The 21,115-nt window shown below is 40.6% G+C and overlaps 1 protein-coding gene across 1 annotated transcript in view; it reads left to right on the top strand.

Moving 5' to 3' along the window:
- prkg1l (protein kinase cGMP-dependent 1, like) overlaps positions 1-21,115 on the top strand; it is a 54,664-nt gene that overhangs the window by 3,973 nt on the left and 29,576 nt on the right. The window contains exons 3-5 of the mRNA XM_087265448.2: positions 5,673-5,790; positions 5,881-6,047; positions 8,974-9,087. Of these exons, the coding sequence (XP_087121574.1) occupies positions 5,673-5,790; positions 5,881-6,047; positions 8,974-9,087 (399 nt within the window). The remainder of the gene's footprint in view (positions 1-5,672; positions 5,791-5,880; positions 6,048-8,973; positions 9,088-21,115) is intronic.

The raw sequence follows: 21,115 nt of genomic DNA, 5'->3' as shown, positions 1-21,115 counted from the left end.
CCACAGTTGTTCCCAAGAGTTTGATTATTGCAGTTGCCGGATTTTCAATTACTGAAAATCGTGACGACGACGACAGGCTCGTCCGCTACGCCACTGGATGCGCCGGCCCTGGAGGTTGGCAACACCTGATAAATAAAGGGACTAAGCCAAAGGAAAATTAATAAATGAATGAATTCACCAGTATATTGTGAATGTTAGCATATAGCTTTCAAGTACACCTGATTCATTATTGTCACGTCATGATTCAAATCATCACAAAGGTATAATACATTTTAGTACTTTAAAGTAAAAAGAAAACTAAAGTGGAACCGATATTTCTTTTTTTAATTTTATTTATTTATTTATTAATTTTTTATTGAGCATATATACATTATACAATTTCAATCAACAATATAAAAAAGGCTCAAATATTTTTGTTTGAATATACATACAAAACAAAGCAGAAAAGACAAAGTGGAAGTAGAATACAATTTTGTAACAAGAAGTACAATAAGAGTTTATATATAAAAAATGGAAGAAAATGCGTGTTTATACAGATACTGATTGTAAGAAGTCTATGAAGGGTTGCCAAATATTATAAAAACTTGAGAGATTGTCCTTCAACAGATATCTAATTCTTTCTAAATGTAAAGTATTGGAGAGATCTCGAAGCCACATTTTGTCAGTAGGTATCGTTGGTCCTTTCCATGACATCAAAAGTAATTTTTTTGCAGTAATAAGAGAGTAGGAAATGAACCGCTGTTGAGCTGAAGTAAATTTTCTAAATAACTCTGATGTGCCAAGAATAATCAACAATGGTTCAGGTGGAACCGATATTTCTGACTCCACTTGAAGTGCACAAGTCAGTCTACACTCTATCAAATCTGACCTTCTTTATTTACATTACTCATTATACATTATATGTGAATCATTCAACCTTAATCATATTGTTAATACACACGAATACAAATATACATCTGTCTTCAATCCAGAATGCAATGCTCACTTTTCACAATTCGTTCAGCTGTGCATAGATAACATTGTGCGTTGGGTCAGTGAGTGTAGGCGGTCTTTTGTGCCTGTTAAAATGCAGTTGAGCCACACTACAAAATCAAGCAGATGAACATGCTTTTCAAAGCGTTCGAGAAAAGAACAAGCTCATATGTTTGGATTGAGATCTGCTTACCGTGGAGGCCATTTGAGATAGCGAACTCAGTGTCATGTTCAAGAAACAATTGATGATTTGAGCTTTGCGGCATGGTGTGTTCTCCTGCTGAAAGTAGCATCACAAGAAGTCATACAGTCTGTGGTCATACAGGATTGGACACGGTGAGCAACAATACACTACCTGACTAAAGCCTAGTCGCCTATTCAAGTTTTAGGAACAACAAATAATAACTTGACCTCTAGTTGATCATTTGGTATCAGAAGTGGCTTATATAAAAGGCAAAGGCCTCTAGATGACGCTTATTTGACCAAAATAAAATATGATGATGCCTTGATTTTTAATGATTTAATTAGGACAGTAAGCTCTGACTTTGCTCAGACAAAAGTCTCATCACTGAACAGAAATAATGTCCAGTATCGAATATAAAGTCCTGCTGCAGTGGAGACAGAATGAATATTGTGACTCCATCATGAGCTTGGAGGACTGCATCCATACATCTTTGACATGACTCAAATCACTGATTAATAAAGTCATCTAGAATGGCAAAGAAAGCGTTCATGCAGGACTTCCAGAGTTCATCAAGATTCTTTGGCTTCATCATCAATGCCTCCTTCTTCATCTTACCACAGACATGCTTAATAATGTTCATATCTGGTGACTGGGCTGGCCAATCCTGGAGCAGCTTGACCTTCTTTGCTTTCAGGAGCTTTGATGTGGAGGCTGAAGTATGAGGAGCGCTATCCTGCTGGAGAATTGTCCCTCTCCTGTGGTTTGTAATGTAATGGGCAGCACAAATGTCTTGATACCTCAGGCTGTTGATGTTGCTAAACACTCTGCAGATCTCTCGCACGCCCTCATACTGAATGTAACCCCAAACCATGATTTTTCCTTCACCAAACTTTTCGATTTCTATGAGAATCTTGCCTCCGTGCAGGTTCCAGTGGGTCTTCTGCAGTATTTGTGATGATTGGGATGCAAATCAACAGAGGATTCAGAAAAATGAGTGACCTCCTGCCACTTTTCCAAATAATCAACTAGAAGTCAAGTTATTATTTGTTGATCTTACAACTAAGATCGATGGCAAGACTTTTGTCAGGCAGCGTATATGACAGGGTAAAAAGTGACAGGTAAGAATATGTGAAATTATATACTGAATAACTTATTTTTGTTTGTGTAAATTAACTATAAAACGATGATGTTACTTGCAATGTCAAATCAATTAATCTATTAATGACCTATTGTTAAATCAATGTGGTTTAAATGACAGAAGTATGGCCATGTTGGTTTCAAAAGCAATCATGGCTATCTTTACTAATATGATTTGTGATAGTCTTTTATGATTAATTCATATTATGATTTAAAAGTGGTTAATTCAGTATTGATTCTCAAAAGCCGTTTTTTGGGGGGTTCTCTTTTCTGACAACTTATTATTTGCATGTGAAATTAAAAGGTGTGTTTTTGTTTACCAGAAAATAAAAGATTAATATACAGGTGTAACGAAATAAGGTTCCGAAACCGCCTACTACTCAGTAGGTACTGCATTTGAATTTAAATGTACTACTCGGCCGTTAGAAAAGTGCGTTCTATAGACCTTTTCTTGGAACGCAAAATTACCCATGATGCTTTGCGTGTATGCGCAAGGAGAATGCGAAGACCTTCCGGTCGGCAGTTGATGCGTGTAAACAGTCACATTTGGACAGCTTTGAAACGATAGTTTAATCTACTTTACCTGCTTTTATCCTCTTTGAACTAATACTGTTGTCCATCAGCAGCATCTCCTGGACTGATCATGTAAAGAATTGCGATCTAATAGGATGGAAAACAGCTGCTGTGAGACGTTTCCCCCTCGTTGTCAGACGGCATCTTCTGCAGTTTAAATGAAGCCTCGTCATCGCTAAAGTCAACAGTTTGTCTTTATTTCAAATATATAACCAGCCCAAACAAATGTATTTCACCAAAATGTTTGACACACACACGTAGCCTGTACTGTGCCGCTGACACACTGATTTAATAACTGTGACAACGTGAAAATATAGGCTAGAGTCATTTCGAAATGACAGAAAAACACAAACCGTGGTAAAAACACAACACACGAAATAAAACACAAACGGCTCGCGATTAGAATGAACAGCAAATCAGCAGCAGAGGATCAATAACAGACTTTTATTGGTCATTTTTGTAAATTGCACGACTTTCATACCTGTTAAGTTTCATGCCAGTACTCTGGTTTGCTCTCTCTCTCTCTCTCTCTCTCTCTCTCTCTCTCTGTGTGTGTGTGTGTGTGTGTGTGTGTGTGTGTGTGTGTGTGTGTGTGCGTGTGTGTTAAAGAGCTGCTGAACTAACAGCTGACAGGCCGGGAACGCACACACCCACTGTATTTCTGACGGCAGACACGTGAACTAGGAGAACGTTTTTCTCGTATTTCTGACGTGCTTGAACCACATGTGACAGATTATAACGGCTTTAACAGACACATTTCTAAGTTGTGTGTCACAAAAACACTCTGTTATTCATTAAAAACGTCATTGAAACCCATTTTCGGAGCGCAAATTACCAGTTAAACACGCTGTAAACGGAAGTTTTTAGCATTCTATCGGAAGACGCTGGTCGCTATGGCGCCCTCCATGCAGCAGGCATGAAAAAGGTCTATACAGTATGAACGTGAAAAGTATGAATGGAATTTGGACGTACTACATCCGCCATTTTGTCATAGTCACGTGACCTACCTGTGTCAATTGCGTCGCTTTACTCCCATTCATGAATTCTCTCGCGGAGCATTATGGGATAGCGCAGCATGCATGCGATACGCACTCCAGAATCTCGCCAGAAGTAGTAAGTCATCCGGGTACTCACATACTGATTTTCGAATTCTATGAATTCGGACATACTACTCGGCTCGCATAATGATTTTAGCGTACTATATAGTATGGAAGTATGCGGTTTTGGATGCAGCCCATGACTGTTTCCCAATATGCGTTCTTCAGCAATCTTGCGTTCTCATGTTCTTATGTAAGATCATCATCAACTGCCAAAGTTCAGTTCCAGTACTCAAGACCTCAAGACTGGAGGACGAGGGAATTCTTGATTTCGAAGATGCATCGATGCAGACTTGAGCGCAAAACTAGCTTGAGAATTCCCAGAAGTCATTGCAGCTGAGTAAAGCAGGTGTAGAACGCAGCATTTTATTTAGATGTATTATTAAAGTTCAGATATATAACTTATTTGTCTCAGGAGTTTCCCTAAATGAGACGGCGAATATAAACATTACCATAAAAAATCTTTATAAAGGCATGAACATGGTGGTGGGTGTTTATTTGCTGAAATTCGTATCAAACTATGCTTTATTTGTATTGTGCGTCGTATATTTGTAAGGTCCTTATGCATAGTATATATTGTGAAAAGGGGAAAAACGATAAATTGTTGTATAAATGCTGTGATGTTTAAATAACGTTCTGTTTAAAATGCGTGAAGGTCATGTGACTATCAGGAAGAACCCAGCATCTCATTTCTCACAGGATGCGTTCTCTTGCGGTTTCCCGAGTTTGTTCTTCAGAGGTAACTGAACAAGACATTTACATTTACATTTAGTCATTTAGCAGACGCTTTTATCCAAAGCGACTTACAAATGAGGACAAGGAAGCAATTTACACTACTATAAGAGCAACAATGAATAAGTGCTGTAGGCAAGTTTCAGGTCTGTAAAGTCTAAGAAAGAAAGTATTAGTAATTTTTTTTTTTTGAGTACAGTTAGTGGTATATCCAGAGGCAATTGCAGATTAGGAAGTGAACGAGAACACAAGCCCGTTCTCAGCATTCTTGGAATTGAGAAACACCCCATGCATGTGTGTGAATGTGGTGCTTATATGTGATTCAGTAATGTCTTGCAGCTCTGAATGTAATCAAAGTCCGCATCATGAGTTGCAGGCGTGTGTATGTAAAGAGATCAAGGGATTGTGGGAGGTGTAGTCTCGGGGGATAATAGGAGTGCAAGACGAATAGCTGAAGTGCCCTCCGGTGAGTCTTGTGGGGACTCAAGCTCATAACAGCAGCTCTGTGTCTCCTTAATAATTTTCATTAATTCACCATTCGTAAACAATAGAATTTTTTATTTTAAGAGTTTTAAGTTATTTGCAATCGAATACAGAATCGAAACGAGAACTTGCAGTTCAAATCAAATTGGGACGTCTAAATCAAAATCCAGCCGTATAGTGACTCCTCTGAGAGTCAAACTCTGGACACTGAATTTTTAAAGATTTTAAAAATAATGTTAACTGAGTTTTAAATCAGTTGCAAACTTTACAAAACTACAACCCACAGATTCCCAATGGACACAAAGTCAAGGATGAAAGAAGAATGCTTTCATACAAACACAGTAGCACATGAAAAACTTACAAATCTGCCTTTTTTATATGCATCCCACATCAGCGAAACTGCCCAGAGTTCAGAGGTAGCAACCCAATGTTTTTAATCTTATAAAGAAAAACATCTCATTATTCCTCCTAACTGTCAATTCATTTGCATTTAGGTCAACAGCGCGCTTCTTCCCTGAGAGTGAGGCGGAAAACTCTGGTAACAGAACCAGTTACAGTGGAGCCAAAACTCGTCCTACAAAACCAGCCAATCAGCCACAGCAAGAGTCAAGAGTAAGAACTCTTCAGAATTATTATTATTTGTTTTTTTGTCACCTGCTGCTGCATTTCCCCAGTGTAACGCTTCATTTCTGTTTGTTTCAGGTCACAGAGACTAATAGAATCAGCTTTAGCAGAAAATGAGTGCATGAAATATCTGGACCGGGACCAGCTGCAGTGTTTGGTAGATTCTGCCTATCCCACCATGCTCAAACAGGGTGTGTGTCTCTTCCAGGAAGGGGAACATGGAGCCCAGGCTTACATAGTCGAAGGTGAGGGTGTGAATTTTACAATGATAAGAGGGGGTGGGGGGGTACTTACTTTGGCGGTACATATGTTTTACGCAGCGAATGCCCCTTCCAGCTGCAACCCAGTACTGGGAAACACTCATACACTCTCACATTCAAACAGACAGACTCATACACAACGGACAATTTTTATCTTTGGACTATGGGGGAAACTGCAGCACCCGGAGAAAACCTACGAAAACATGAAGAGAGCATGCAAACTCCACACAGAAATACTAACTGGCCCAGCAAGGACTCGAACCAATGACCTTCTTGCTTGTTATTTAAGTTGAAGATCAGAGAAAACTATTTCTCACTATCATAGGGCTGACCCCCCATACATCTTGTTTTGATGTTCCTCAGAGGGGAGCAAGTGTTATTTAGGGGGGGTCAGTCCACCCTAAACCCCCAACAATTCTCGCAACCTAAGAAAGAGGGTCAGAAAAACACACGCTTTCTTTGGACTCATGGTGCATGCTGATTTAGTGTGTTTGAACATTCACGGGTCCCAGTGCTTACATGGTGTTCTTACAACCCAGTGCTCAAAAGTCACTCATTATTAGCCGAGATCCAGTCGTGCCTCCAGGCATATTGTGAATAATTTAATCCTGTGGCTCTTTAATACTCTCTCTGGTTTGCAGTGAGATGTGTTTATGGTACACAATGTTGTTCAATTTGGTTGTAAGTTTACTCAATCCTCAATCCTGTTCTGTATACTACAAAAAAAGCTTTTGTAACTTATACTTCAATTCTTATAGCGAGAAAACATTTCTAGACAAGTTAAAAATATTGTTTTGTTTCCAAAAATACAACACAGGCTCATTCTGAAAACGTAGCCCTATATACATTTCTGGAGATCGCTAATTATGTAGCCAGAAGTACGTATGGTTGCGTTTCGACTTTAAAATGAACGGAACGGGCGTTATGGAGCTGTTTCTTTCACGCTACCAGCTGACCAATTACCTCCATATGGAAGACTTTCCCACTTTTACCAGTTTATGCCCCCGGCCTGTGATGGGAGATGGGGGTATGTGGCGAGGGGGCGTGGCCGAGAGCCGTGGGAACAGAGTGAGGCCACCGCGTAAGTGGATACACCTGCGGTGCGCACCTGCCTCGGATCCCACGAAAGGAGCTCTGGACGATAAAAGGAGGAACGATGGCAGAGGAAGCTGAGAGAGGACCGGGCCCGGACATATTTTACTTTTGCTTTCAGTTTGACGGCAGTCTCCGTGAGGGGCTGCCGTCCACTTGTTTTGGTTTAGACACTGTTATTAATAAATCAGTTAAAAACTCCTACGGTTCTACGGCTCCTTTTTCCCGGCGGCCAAAGGGCTGTGAACTTTATTACAATTAGTTATAACAAAATTCACGCACAACCATCTCTAGGAGTTCTGTGGGCGCAAATGCCTTGTTGATGCCGGAGGTCAGAGGAGAATGGCCAGACTGGTTCCAGCTGATAGAAAGGCAACAGTAACTCAAAAAAACACCCGTTACAACTGAGGTCTGTAGAAGAGCATCTCTGAACACACAACACGTCCAAACTTGAGGCGGACGGGCTACAGCAGCAGAAGAACGCTGCAGGTGCCACTCCTGTCAGCTAAGAACAGGAAACTGAGGGTACAATTCACACAGGCTCACCAAAACTGGACAATAGAAGATTGGAGAAACGTTGCTGATGAGTATTATTTTTTGCTGCGACATTCGGATGGTCGGGTCAGAATTTGTCATCAACAACATGAAAGCATGGATCCGTCCTGCCTTATATCAGAGGTTCAGGCTGCTGGTGGTGGTGTAATGGTGTGGGGAATATTTTCTTAACACACTTTGGGCCCATTAGTACCAATTACGAATCGTGTCAACGCCACAGCCTACCTGAGTATTGCTGCTGACCATGTCCACCCCTTTATGACCACAGTGTACCCATCTTCATATGGCTACTTCCAGCAGGATAACGCACCATGTCATAAAGCACGAATCATCTCAGACTGGTTTCTTGAACATGACAATGAGTTCACTGTACTCAAATGGCCTCCACAGTCACCAGAGCTCAATCCAATAGAGCACCTTTGGGATGTGGTGGAACGGGAGATTCACATCATGGATGTGCAGCCGATAAATCTGCAGCAACTGTGTGATGCTATCACGTCAATATGGAGCAAAATCTCTGAGCAATATTTCCAGTATCTTGTTGAATCTATGCCACAAAGGATTAAGGCAGTTCTGAAGGCAAAAGGGGGTCCAACCTGTTACTAGAAAGGTGTACCTAATAAAGTGGCCGGTAAGTGTATATGGTTTATAGTCACTGAGAAACTGTTAAAAATATGAATGTTCAAAGAGGGTTTACTCAGGTAAGCTACATATCTGAGTAATAAATAAATTACTAGCCAAAAAAAAAAAAATGTGGCTGTTGTTTCAATGCACCTTGACTAAAATCACAAGTGGACTTAAGGCAGTTGTTTAATCTGTTCCTCTCTCAGACTGAGAGACATTAATTAGTATGCACCTCCCATAGTGTTTGCAGGACCAGGCAGGTAGAAAAAAAAAGAAGTGCGAGACTGATCTGCTTCTGGGAAGACAGAGCGAGAAAAAGATTCCCGCTGGTTATGCGAGGTGAAATGAGTTTTCAAGCATCGGTACGTGTCTAAACACCCAATTTAGATGGAGAATAGGTGAGGGATCTATAATCGCCCGTTAAAACATTCATCAATACCTGTGTGTGAGCTGTACGGAGCCAGATTTGTGAGAAGGAGGGGCCGTTTTTGTGATCGTTTTGGGCTCTGAGCATCTCCGTGTCTAATCTGTGACGGGTCAGATCATCTGTCTGTGTGACAGTCACACTGCCGCTCAACACCTGTCACTTCCTGCAACCTTGAGGACTGCGGATGACAAGTGTGTGTGTGTGTGTTGACAGAGGGAAAGCTGGAGGTATCCAGAGCTGGCCAGAGGCTTCACATTATTGAGTCGGGGATGATGTTTGAAGAGCTGGGCCTTATTCATAACCACACCTGCTCCACTACTGTCACAGGTACTGTATTCATTTATACAAACACACACACACACATTGGTTTTGATGGTTTATGAGGACTCTCAATAGGCGTAATGTATTTGATACTGTGAATATAACACTTATTATACGGCCTTGGCCTAACCCTAACCCTAAACCCATCCCTAACAGGAAACATGTGGCAACATTTGAATGTAAAAAAGATCCTGTTAAGTATGGTGTGGTATGCTTGAATTACAAGGACACAATACATGTCCTTATAAACCCCATTGACAATGCTATAGGTCATTCTCATGCCATTATACAGATTTGCTACTTCATAAACCACAAAAGCCAGTACACATACACACACACTTGTATACATGATTTACAGGGACACTCTGTAAATAAATGGTTTTTATATGGCTTTGGCCTACCCCTAACCCAACCTTCACAGGAAACCTGTAGCAAATTTTGCATGTGAAACGACCCTGTAAAATATGATATTTGACAGTTTTGAATTACAAGGACACAATGTATATCCTTATAAACAAGTTTGCCATTGTAACAGATCATACCCATGTCATTATACAAATTTGCAACCCCATAAACCACTAAAACCAGTATACATACGCACACACACTTGTATACATGACTTACAGGGACACTCCATAGACATAATGTATTTGATATTGTAAATAAACACTTATTATATGGCCTTGGCCTACCTATAGACACAACCCTCAGAGGAAACCTGTGAAAATTTTAAATGTGTAAAGACTGTGTTTTAACTGTTTTGAATGTTGAGTAATTGACAATGATAATGTGATACCTAGGTCATAACCATGTGCTCATAAACCACCAAAACCAGTACACACACAAACGCATATACATGGTTTGCAGGGACACTACATAGGTACAATGTATTTTATATTGTAAAAAACGCACGTCATATGGTCTTGGCCTTTCCTACCCCTAAATCAAACATACATGGTTTACAGGGACACTACATAGACATAAATATTTTATATTGTAAAAAATACTTATTATATGGCCTTGGCCTACCCCTAACACTAAGCACAACCCTCACAGGAAACCTGTGACAAATTTCAAAAGTGAAAAGACCCTGTTAGGTATGACTTTTAACAGTTCTAAATTACGAGGACACAAGGCATGCCCTCATAAACCACTGTGCCATTGTAATAAGTCATACCCATGTCATTATACAAATTTTTCACCTCCTAAACCACTAAAACCACTACACACACAGACGTATATACATGGTTTGCAGGGACACTACATAGGTACAATGTATTTTATATTGTAAAAAACGCACGTCATATGGTCTTGGCCTTTCCTACCCCTAAATCAAACACTCACAGGAAACCTGTGGCAATTTTTGAATGTGAAAAGATCCCGTTAGGTATGACTTTTAACAGTTTTGAATTACAGGGACACAAGGCATGCCCTCATAAACCACGGTGCCATTGTAATAAGTCATACCCATGTCATTATACAAATTTGAGACCTCATAAACCACTAAAATCAGTACACAAGTACAGACTTGCATATACATATGGTTTAAAGAGACACTCCATAGGCATAATGTATTTACCAGACACTCTAGTTTTCAACCCAAGCTCATTCTGAAAACGAAGTCCCGCGAACGTTTCTGGAGACAGCGGAATACGTCCCAGGGGGTACGTACGGCCGCGTTTATTTTTTTCAATCGAACGCTGCAGGCCGGTGTGACGACGTTCCCTTTCGCGCTTCCCCTCTGAAACCCGTTTGTCCACTCAGCTCACCTATTACGTTGGCAGGCTCGAGATGCGGAGAGGAGTCGACCTCGAGTACGGGGAAGAGCGGTTCCAGCAATCAGGTAAGACGAAAACAGAATCCCAAAAATTAAGTGAACAAGTTTCGTGACAGGGTGAGAACGCGGTAAAATCTGAAAACGCAGAAGAAAAAAAAAATAGGGGCTTTTATTTTTTTGGACGGCTTTTGTAAACTGTCGCTCGGGTTTAGGGAAGCGGGCGGGCGGGCGGGTGAAGCGGTAAAATTGGTTGGGTTCAGGGAAGGAGGAGGGTCGATCGGCCGATTGGCCGGTCGCGCAGTCAGTCATCCGGTCAGTCGGACAGCGGCCTCCGGTGGGTTCACGCGAGAACAGGGCGGGCGCGGAGAGGCGTCTGAGGTGTGAAAAAGCGCGCAACAGCGGCCTCTCGCAGATTCGCGAAAACAAAAACTGCAGCCGTACGTACCCGCTGGGACGTATTCCGCGGTCTCCAGAAACGTCCACGGGACTACGTTTCCACAATGAGCCTGGGTTGCTAGTTTTTCAATACTCAACTTCGTCCGCGACACCCACCACCAACCTCTGCAAGTCATGTAAAACAAGTAATTGCAAACTGAAATAAATATAATTTGATTAAATAATTTAGATTTGGATGTTTTATTAGATTATTTACATTTTTGTGATTAATTTGCATTTAAATTAAGGCTTTTTGTTGATTTTGCATTGTATTCAGTGATCGTGGAATTGCGAAACACTAGGGAGTCTGATTTTATATTGTAAAAAATTATTTCATATATGACTTTGGCCTACCCCTACCCCTAAACGCAACCCTCACAGGAAACCGCTGGCAAATTTTGAATATGATAAGACCCAGTTAACAGTTTTGAATTACAAGGACACAAAGCATGTCCTCATAAGCTATCTTGAAATTGTAATGCGCAGGTCATGAACATGTCCTCATAAACCACCAAAACCAGTTTACACACTTGTATACATGGCTTCAGCTTACCCCTAACCCTAAATCCAACCCTCATAGGAAAACTGTGGCACATTTTGAATGTGAAAAGTCCTTTAAAGTATGCTTTTAAACCATTATGAATTAAGAGGACAAAAGGCATGTCCTCACAAACCACCACAACATTGTAATTAGGTTACAAGGTCATACCCATGTCATTACACAGTATACAGTATTTGTATTCTGTTGGGATTTACTCATCTCACACTAAAGATGTTCAAAAATGAGTGTAGTAGTAGATTTGTAGTTTAGTTACTTGGGATGCTACGCACGTGTCTGAGTAATCAAAGTATCCCTACCTTTAGCTGTCTAAAGCTTTACTGAAGATCAGTAGAAAATCACATCAAAGGAGTCACAAAAATCCACATATACAAGCTCAGCCTACAATACGCCACTCCAGAGTGTGAAAAACACACCGCGTATTGAATGAACAGATCTAAAAAATCCATGCGGCTGTGTATTTTAAATCTCTTTGTGTTTCTTTTCTTATCTCTAATATTGTTTCTTCTAGTCTTATAAAACTACGTCTTTTGACATTCTAGAAACATCTGTAGCTACACACACATACACACACATACACTAATGCATGAACTTGAGTCTTTTGGATGTAAATTTGGGAAATATTAACAATACATTTTAAAGTGATAGTTCACCCAAAAATGGAAATTCTGTTAAAATCTCTCACTTTTATGTAAGTTTTCACTTTTTTATGTGAAAAAGTTTACACCTTTGTTTATCTCTAGAACCGACGCAATCTCACGGCAATTCGTAACTTTTTGATTTAGTGGCTTATTCGTATAAATTCATACAATCTAATTTGTACAATTTAGTTCGATTTGCTCATTACCCAGTGACGGTTGGGTTTAGGGGTGGGGTTGGGTGCCATGCCTCCTTTTTAAACTCGTACATTTTCGTACGACTCATCTTGTACGAATTATTTCGAATTTGCCACAAAACTGACAAAAAGTAAAATACTTACGTTTCCTCCTGAGATCAGGCTGCCAGAACACACAAAAAAATGTATATTTTAGATGAAATCCAAAAGCTTTCTGTCCTTCCAACAATGATCCTGACGCATTAAAAATCCAGAAAGGTGCTAGAAAAACAACAACACAGGCTCATTCTGAAAACGTAGCCCTATAGACATTTCTGGAGATTGTTAATTATGTAGCCAGAGCTACGTATGGCTGCATTTCGTCTTTAAAATTATTGCTATAGGGCGGTATAACATTTTTTTTTTTGCGCTTAGCAGCTGACTGATTTCCTCTGTATGGACGGCTTTCCTGCTGTTACCAGATTGTCTCGTAGCTTGACATGTACGTTGGCAGACTTGAGAGGCAGAGCACAGCTGGTTGCGCCAACAGGGTTTTTCTGGATTGCTTTTTAAAAACACTATCGGTTGGGTTTTGGGATGTGGGTGGGCGGTGGTCAATTGATACTTTTGAAAACACTATTGGTTGGGTTTAGGGAAGGAGGAGGGTGGGTCAGTCGATTGGTCAATCAGTTGACATCGGCCTCTGGTGGATTTACACAATAATAGCAGGCACGAATGGCATTCGCAAGAGAAATTTGAAAAAAGCGTACACAGTGGCCTCTGGTGGATTTGTGTAAACAAAAACTGCAAAAATAACATAGCTCCTGGGACATATTTGGCCAACACAGGCTCATTTTGTAAATGTAGTCCCGTGGATGTTTCTGGAGACTGCGAATTATGTAGCCGGAGGTACGTATGGATGCATTAAACTTTTTTTAAGCGAACGCTACGGGGCGGTATGATGCCGTTCCTTTTCGCGTTTACTAGCTGACCACTTACCTCCGTGTGGAGGGCTTTCCCGCTGCAACCAGTTTGTCCAGTCAGCATGTCATGTACGTCTGCAAACTTGAGACGCAGAGAGGAGGTGACCACGACAATGAGTCCGGTTCCAGACAAAAACAAAATCCAAAAAATAAAATGAACAAGTGAATAACGGTGAGAATGTGGTAAAATCCGAAAACGCAGTAAATATGAGGGCTTTACTTTTTCTGGATGGCTTTTGCAAACCGTTGCTTGGATTTAGGGAAGTAAGTGAATGGGTGGGTCAATCGATAAAATGGGTTGGGTTTAGGGAAGGAGGAGGATGGGTCAATCAATTGGTCAGCCAGCCAGTCAGTCATTCAGACAGTCAGACAGACTGTCAGTTGACAGCAGGCTCTGGTGTGTTTACGTGAGAACAGTGGGCACGAACGGCAATCTCAAGAGAATTTTGAGATATGAAAAAGTGCACACAGCGGCTTCTCGCAGATTCGCGAAAACAAAAACTGCAAAAATACGTACCTCTCAGGACATATTTCATGGTCTCCAGAAATGTCCACAGAACTACGTTTTCAGAATGAGCCTGGGTTGTATTTGGCGCTCTCAAGAATTTTATACAGTGGTACGTTTTCAGAAAGAGCCTGGGTTGTATTTGGCGCTCTCCAGTATTGTATACAGTGGTACGTTTTCAGAATGAGTCTGGGTTGTATTTGGCGCTCTCCAGTATTGTATACAGTGGTACGTTTTCAGAATGAGTCTGGGTTGTATTTGGCGCTCTCCAGTATTGTATTCAGTGGTATGTTTTCAGAAAGAGCCTGGGTTGTATTTGGCACTCTCCAGAACTGTATACAGTAAAAGTTTTCCGAATGAGCCTGGGTTGTATTTGGCGCTCTCCAGTATTGTATACAGTGGTATGTTTTCAGAATGAGCCTGGGTTGTATTTGGCGCTCTCCAGAATTGTATACAGTGGTACGTTTTCAGAATGAGCCTGGGTTGTATTTGGTGCTCTCCAGTATTGTATACAGTGGTACGTTTTCAGAATGAGTCTGGGTTGTATTTGGCGCTCTCCAGAATTGTATACAGTGGTACGTTTTCAGAATGAGCCTGGGTTGTATTTGGCGCTCTCCAGTATTGTATACAGTGGTACGTTTTCAGAATGAGCCTGGGTTGTATTTGGCGCTCTCCAGAATTGTATACAGTGGTACGTTTTCAGAATGAGCCTGGGTTGTATTTGGCGCTCTCCAGTATTAAATACAGTGGTACATTTTCAGAATGAGCCTGGGTTGTATTTGGCACTCTCCAGTATTGTATACAGTGGTACGTTTTCAGAAAGAGCCTGGGTTGTATTTGGCACTCTCCAGAATTGTATACAGTGGTACGTTTTCAGAAAGAGCCTGGGTTGTATTTGGCGCTCTCCAGTATTGTATACAGTGGTACGCTTTCAGAATGAGCCTGGGTTGTATTTGGCGCTCTCCAGTATTGTATACAGTGGTACGTTTACAGAATGAGTCTGGGTTGTATTTGGCGCTCTCCAGTATTGTATACATCGGTATGTTTTCAGAAAGAGCCTGGGTTGTATTTGGCACTCTCCAGAACTGTATACAGTGGTACGTTTTCAGAATAAGTCTGGGTTGTTTTTGTCGCTCTCCAGTATTGTATACAGTGGTACATTTTCAGAAAGAGCCTGGGTTGTATTTGGCGCTCTCCAGTATTGTATACAGTGGTACGTTTACAGAATGAGTCTGGGTTGTATTTGGCGCTCTCCAGTATTGTATACATCGGTATGTTTTCAGAAAGAGCCTGGGTTGTATTTGGCACTCTCCAGAACTGTATACAGTGGTACGTTTTCAGAATAAGTCTGGGTTGTTTTTGTCGCTCTCCAGTATTGTATACAGTGGTACGTTTTCAGAAAGAGCCTGGGTTGTATTTGGCGCTCTCCAGAATTGTATACAATGGTACGTTTTCAGAAGAACCTGGGTTGTATTTGACACTCTCCAGAATTGTATACAGTGGTACGTTTTCAGAAAGAGCCTGGGTTGTATTTGGCGCTCTCCAGTATTGAATACAGTGGTATGTTTTCAGAAAGAGCCTGGGTTGTATTTGGCACTCTCCAGAACTGTATACAGTGGTACGTTTTCAGAATAAGTCTGGGTTGTTTTTGTCGCTCTCCAGTATTGTATACAGTGGTACGTTTTCAGAAAGAGCCTGGGTTGTATTTGGCGCTCTCCAGAATTGTATACAATGGTATGTTTTCAGAAAGAGCCTGGGTTGTATTTGGCGCTCTCCAGTATTGTATACAGTGGTATGTTTTCAGAAAGAGCCTGGGTTGTATTTGGCGCTCTCCAGTATTGTATACAGTGGTATGTTTTCAGAAAGAGCCTGGGTTGTATTTGGCGCTCTCCAGTATTGTATACAGTGGTATGTTTTCAGAAAGAGCCTGGGTTGTATTTGGCACTCTCCAGTATTGTATACAGTGGTATGTTTTCAGAAAGAGCCTGGGTTGTATTTGGCGCTCTCCAGTATTGTATACAGTGGTATGTTTTCAGAAAGAGCCTGGGTTGTATTTGGCGCTCTCCAGAATTGTATACAGTGGCATGTTTTCAGAAAGAGCCTGGGTTGTTGATATGCCAGTCAGAGATTCTGAAAGCAACAAAGGAAATTGTGTGTATCGTCCACATCAACCAACGGTTGATGATCAGAGGAGAAACAGACGAGAGAAAGAAAGCAATTTCAGGCTGTCACCAAACACAAGACCTGAAGAAAGAGTCGAGGAAAGCTTGAAATAAAAGGATCGAGAGTGGGAAAATAGTCTGACAATTCAGAGAGACTGAAGTTTTCAAAATGAAAGAGGAACGTGGAACTGGATATCGACTGAGGGATGATAATGACACACAATTGAAGCTGAAGAAGAAAAAGAAAGACGAGGTAAAAAGATCTGGATTGTTCATTCTCAATCCATCTTTTTAGTCCATTTGCGTCTTTTTTTTCCCTCTTATAGGTCTTTCAATGACCCTCTATTAAAATGAATAGGTCATGCTGATGCCCCCGTGGCTGAAAATGGGCTCAGGAGAGTATATGTGAAATCAGAGAGAGAAGAGCTGCTGAGAGACTCATAAATCACAGCATGCTATGGGGGATACAGCTCACCAAAATGAACATTAATTCATCGATCTGAGAAAGATATCTTCTTCTGGGTGGAGAAAGAGAATAGTGATGTAATCTCACATGGCAATTCGTAACCTTTAGATTTAGAGGATAATTAATTTGTAAGATCTCATTTGTACATTTTAACACAATCACCCAAAATAATAAAAAATGCAGGGTTCCTCACAATCGATTTGTGTTGGGACAACATGAAGGGATTAAGCGAACTTAATAGTGTTTGCTAATTTAAGTGGATTGAACATAAAACAACTAAGTTGTGCACAAAAAAACACCTCAAGAATTGTGCTGTTTCCAACCCAGGCTCATTGCGGATAAGTACCCAGGTCTGCACTTCTGGAGAAAGCAAAATACATAACCTTAGGTACGTAAATATTTCTCAAGTGATGTTTAACAGATTAAGGAATTTTTCACAGTATTTCTTATAATGTTTTTTCTTCTGGAGAAAGTCTGAGTTGTTTTATTTTGGCTAGAATAAAAGGAGTTTTTGATTTTTAAAACCCATTTTAAGGTCAATATTATTAGCTCCCTTAAGCAATATTTTTTTTGGATTGTCAACAGAACAAACCACTGTACAATAATTTGCCTATTTACCCTAATTTTGACCTATAGTTAAGCCTTTAAATGTCACTTTAAGCTGTATAGAAATGTCTTGAAAAATATCTAGTCAAATATTCAACCCAAGCTCATTCTGGAAATGTAGCCCCGCGGACGTTTCTGGAGACCGCGATTTACGTGGCCGGAGGTACGTAAGGCCGCGTTTAGTTTTTTTCGAGCGAACGCTGCGGGGCGGTGTGGCGCCGCTCCGCCCCTCCTCTTCGCGCTCGCCGGCCGACGGCTCGCCTCCGAGTGGAGGGCTTTCCCGATACAACCAGTTTGTCCGCTTAGCTCACAGCGTTGCGTCGGCGGAGCGGAGGCCCCGGAGGAGGAGCCGACCGCGGGGACGACAACCGGGATCGAGTCCGGGGAACAGCGGTTCCGGAAATCAGGTAAGACGAAAAACGGAATCCGAAAAATAAGGGCGAGAACGCGGCGGGATCCGAAAACGCGGTCGAAGACGAAGACTTTTGCTTTTTTTTTTCTGGACGGCTTTTGCGAACCGTCGCTCGGGTTTAGGGAAGGAGGAGAAGAAGGAGGAAGAGGAGGGCGGCCGAGTCGGCCGATCTGGCGGCTTTTCGCGAGACAACGGCGTGGGCGCAAACGGCACACGCTCCCGAGAGGTGCCCGAGACGCGAAAAAGCGCGCACAGCGGCCTCTCGCGGATCCGCGAAAACAAAAACCGCTCAAATACGTACCTCCCGGGACGTAAATCGCGGTCCGCAGAAACGTCCGCGGGGCTTCGTTTCCACAATGAGCCCGGGTTGCAAATATTATGTACTGATAGGGTTAGATAAAAGTAGATAAAAGATAAAAGAAATCAGTTATTAGAAATGAGTTATTAAAACTATTATGTTTAAAAACATGCTGAAAAAATCTGCTCTCCGTTAAACAGAAATTGGGCAAAACATAAAAGGATTACAAATTAATTGTACTAATCTAGACTGCATGTGCACTTTGGGTTAAATAATAATTCTTCTCAAAATCTCAGCTCTTCCAGAGATCCTGAATGGACGGAGATAAAGGAGGAGAAGTAGGCAGAGGAGACAGACTGCGGTATTTGTCTTCCTAATGACAGCGCAGTTAATTAATCTGTGCCATTACTAATTCAACAGGGTCTCAGGAACAGGAAGTGATGGAGAATGAGTTGGAGGGTGAATGTGCTATTTTCAGCTCAAACCTCCTCTCAAAATTGGGGCTCGGTAGAAGCAGAATAAATATTTCCGTTTATTTTTCATTTATGAACACCTAAGGCAATTAGTTTAGTTTAGTTTAGTTTAAACTTTATTGTCCGTTCTGCTTGACACAGAAAGGACATTTTTCTTCAACACTGGATTTAGGACAACAATTACAAACATACAACAACGACACAATAACACTTATCAACACAACAACATAAGTTAAAAGTTTAAAAACCAAATTAGCCCCATGCACAATACTGCAAATCATACTTGGTAACCACCTCATTCACTACAAACATTGATCCGGTTTAGAACTGCCATTGGGATAAATGACTTTTTATAGGCATTTCTTCGTGCTTTAGGAATTCTAATATGGAAGCATATGAGTAGCATAATTCAATTCAAAATGTAATATGCAAAATGGCAATGCAATATGTTAAATGGCAATGTATTTCTGTATTTGAATTTGCATTTTCCAAGACATATGAGCAATGTTTGGTGCAGAATGAAAATGAAAATTAAATTACATTGTTTGCATTTCTCATTTCAAACACTGTTTTAATATGTAAATTGTATCCACATTTTAAAGCTTTATAAGTAGCAAAATTAAATTGAAAATGCTATACACAAACTGAATTTGATGTGAATAAAGTAAAAGCAGAAACTGTAGCAAAATGATCATTTAAATGTTATTTGTCCTAAATGCATTTTCACTCGCGTCTAGGAAATGCAGGATTACATTTTCAGCATAACAGCATGGGATGTGTGTAGCAAAATTAATTTTGAAATGTAATACACAAAACGATAATGCAGTATGTAAATGGCAGTGTATTTCTGTATTTCAGTTAGCATTTTCCAAAACATATGTGCAATGTTTGCTGCAGAATGAAAATGAAAATGAGAAAAACATAATGCATTTTCATTTAACACATCGCGACGAATGAAAGCCGATTTGAAATTGAAAATGCATTCTGGCCTGGCCACGCCCACAGACGGCCACCGTTGCTGCAAGGCAGGTTTTAGGTTATGTCGTCACAGCTGCATCGAGGACATTTGGCAGCATAAACATGGCGAAGTCTGTTCCTCAGCGGCTTCGTGAAGCTGCACGAGCCCTCGAGCGTGAACTGGGAAATACTTTAGAAAGCCAATCACCTCCTAGCTCAGTAAACTTGGCTTAAGGTGTGATATTCGCGCACGCAGTTTTAGGGATCATCTGCAAATTACATCGACAGAACCTAAAGGGGCTTTAGCTGATGTGTACTGTATGCTTATGACAAGAGCTATTGCCTATTTCTGCATTGTATGTACCATATAGTTAGAGGTATAGTAGCTTTGCTACCTGTATTAAATCAGTCTGGCCTCTAACCATTTATTGGAATCTCCTGAATTTTTTTCTACTTTGCGTTACTGTGCGTTTTGGTTCTGTTGATGATTTGATAATTCTTATAATTTGCAGATGATCCCTAAAACTGCATGCGCGAAAATCAAACCTAAGGCCAAGTTTCCTGAGCTAGGAGGTGATTTCTTTTCTAAAGTATTTCCCAGTTCACGCTCGAGGGCTCGTGCAGCTTCACGAAGCCGCTGAGGAACAGACTTCGCCATGTTTATGCTGCCAAATGTCCCAAATTGTCCTCGATGCAGCTGTGACGACATAACCTAAAACCTGCCTTGCAGCAACGGTGGCCGTCTGTGGGCGTGGCCAGGCCAGAATGCATTTTCAATTTCAAATCGGCTTTCATTCGTCGCGATGTGTTAAATGAAAATGCATTATGTTTTTCTCATTTTCATTTTCATTCTGCAGCAAACATTGCACATATGTTTTGGAAAATGCTAACTGAAATACAGAAATACACTGCCATTTACATACTGCATTATCGTTTTGTGTATTACATTTCAAAATTAATTTTGCTACACACATCCCATGCTGTTATGCTGAAAATGTAATCCTGCATTTCCTAGACGCGAGTGAAAATGCATTTAGGACAAATAACATTTAAATGATCATTTTGCTACAGTTTCTGCTTTTACTTTATTCACATCAAATTCAGTTTGTGTATAGCATTTTCAATTTAATTTTGCTACTTATAAAGCTTTAAAATGTGGATACAATTTACATATTAAAACAGTGTTTGAAATGAGAAATGCAAACAATGTAATTTAATTTTCATTTTCATTCTGCACCAAACATTGCTCATATGTCTTGGAAAATGCAAATTCAAATACAGAAATACATTGCCATTTAACATATTGCATTGCCATTTTGCATATTACATTTTGAATTGAATTATGCTACTCATATGCTTCCATATTCTAAACCTGCGTCCTGATGGTAGCAATTCAAATGCTGAGTGAAGCATTTTATCCTACAGCAAAAGTATCTATTTCAAGGTTCGGTATAGGGATTCACTTGTGTTTTGTTATTATTCCACACACTTGCAAACTTAACAGATTATGTATAGTGTTTGACTTAGTCCCTTTATTAATCAGGGGTCTCCACAGCGGAATGAACCGCCAACTTATCCAGCATATGT

The sequence above is a fragment of the Danio rerio genome, chromosome 8 (genome assembly GCF_052040795.2).
Source record: "Danio rerio strain M-AB ecotype USA chromosome 8, GRCz13ab, whole genome shotgun sequence".
Classification (NCBI taxonomy): domain Eukaryota; kingdom Metazoa; phylum Chordata; class Actinopteri; order Cypriniformes; family Danionidae; genus Danio; species Danio rerio.
This window is presented reverse-complemented; position numbering and strand designations above follow the sequence as displayed.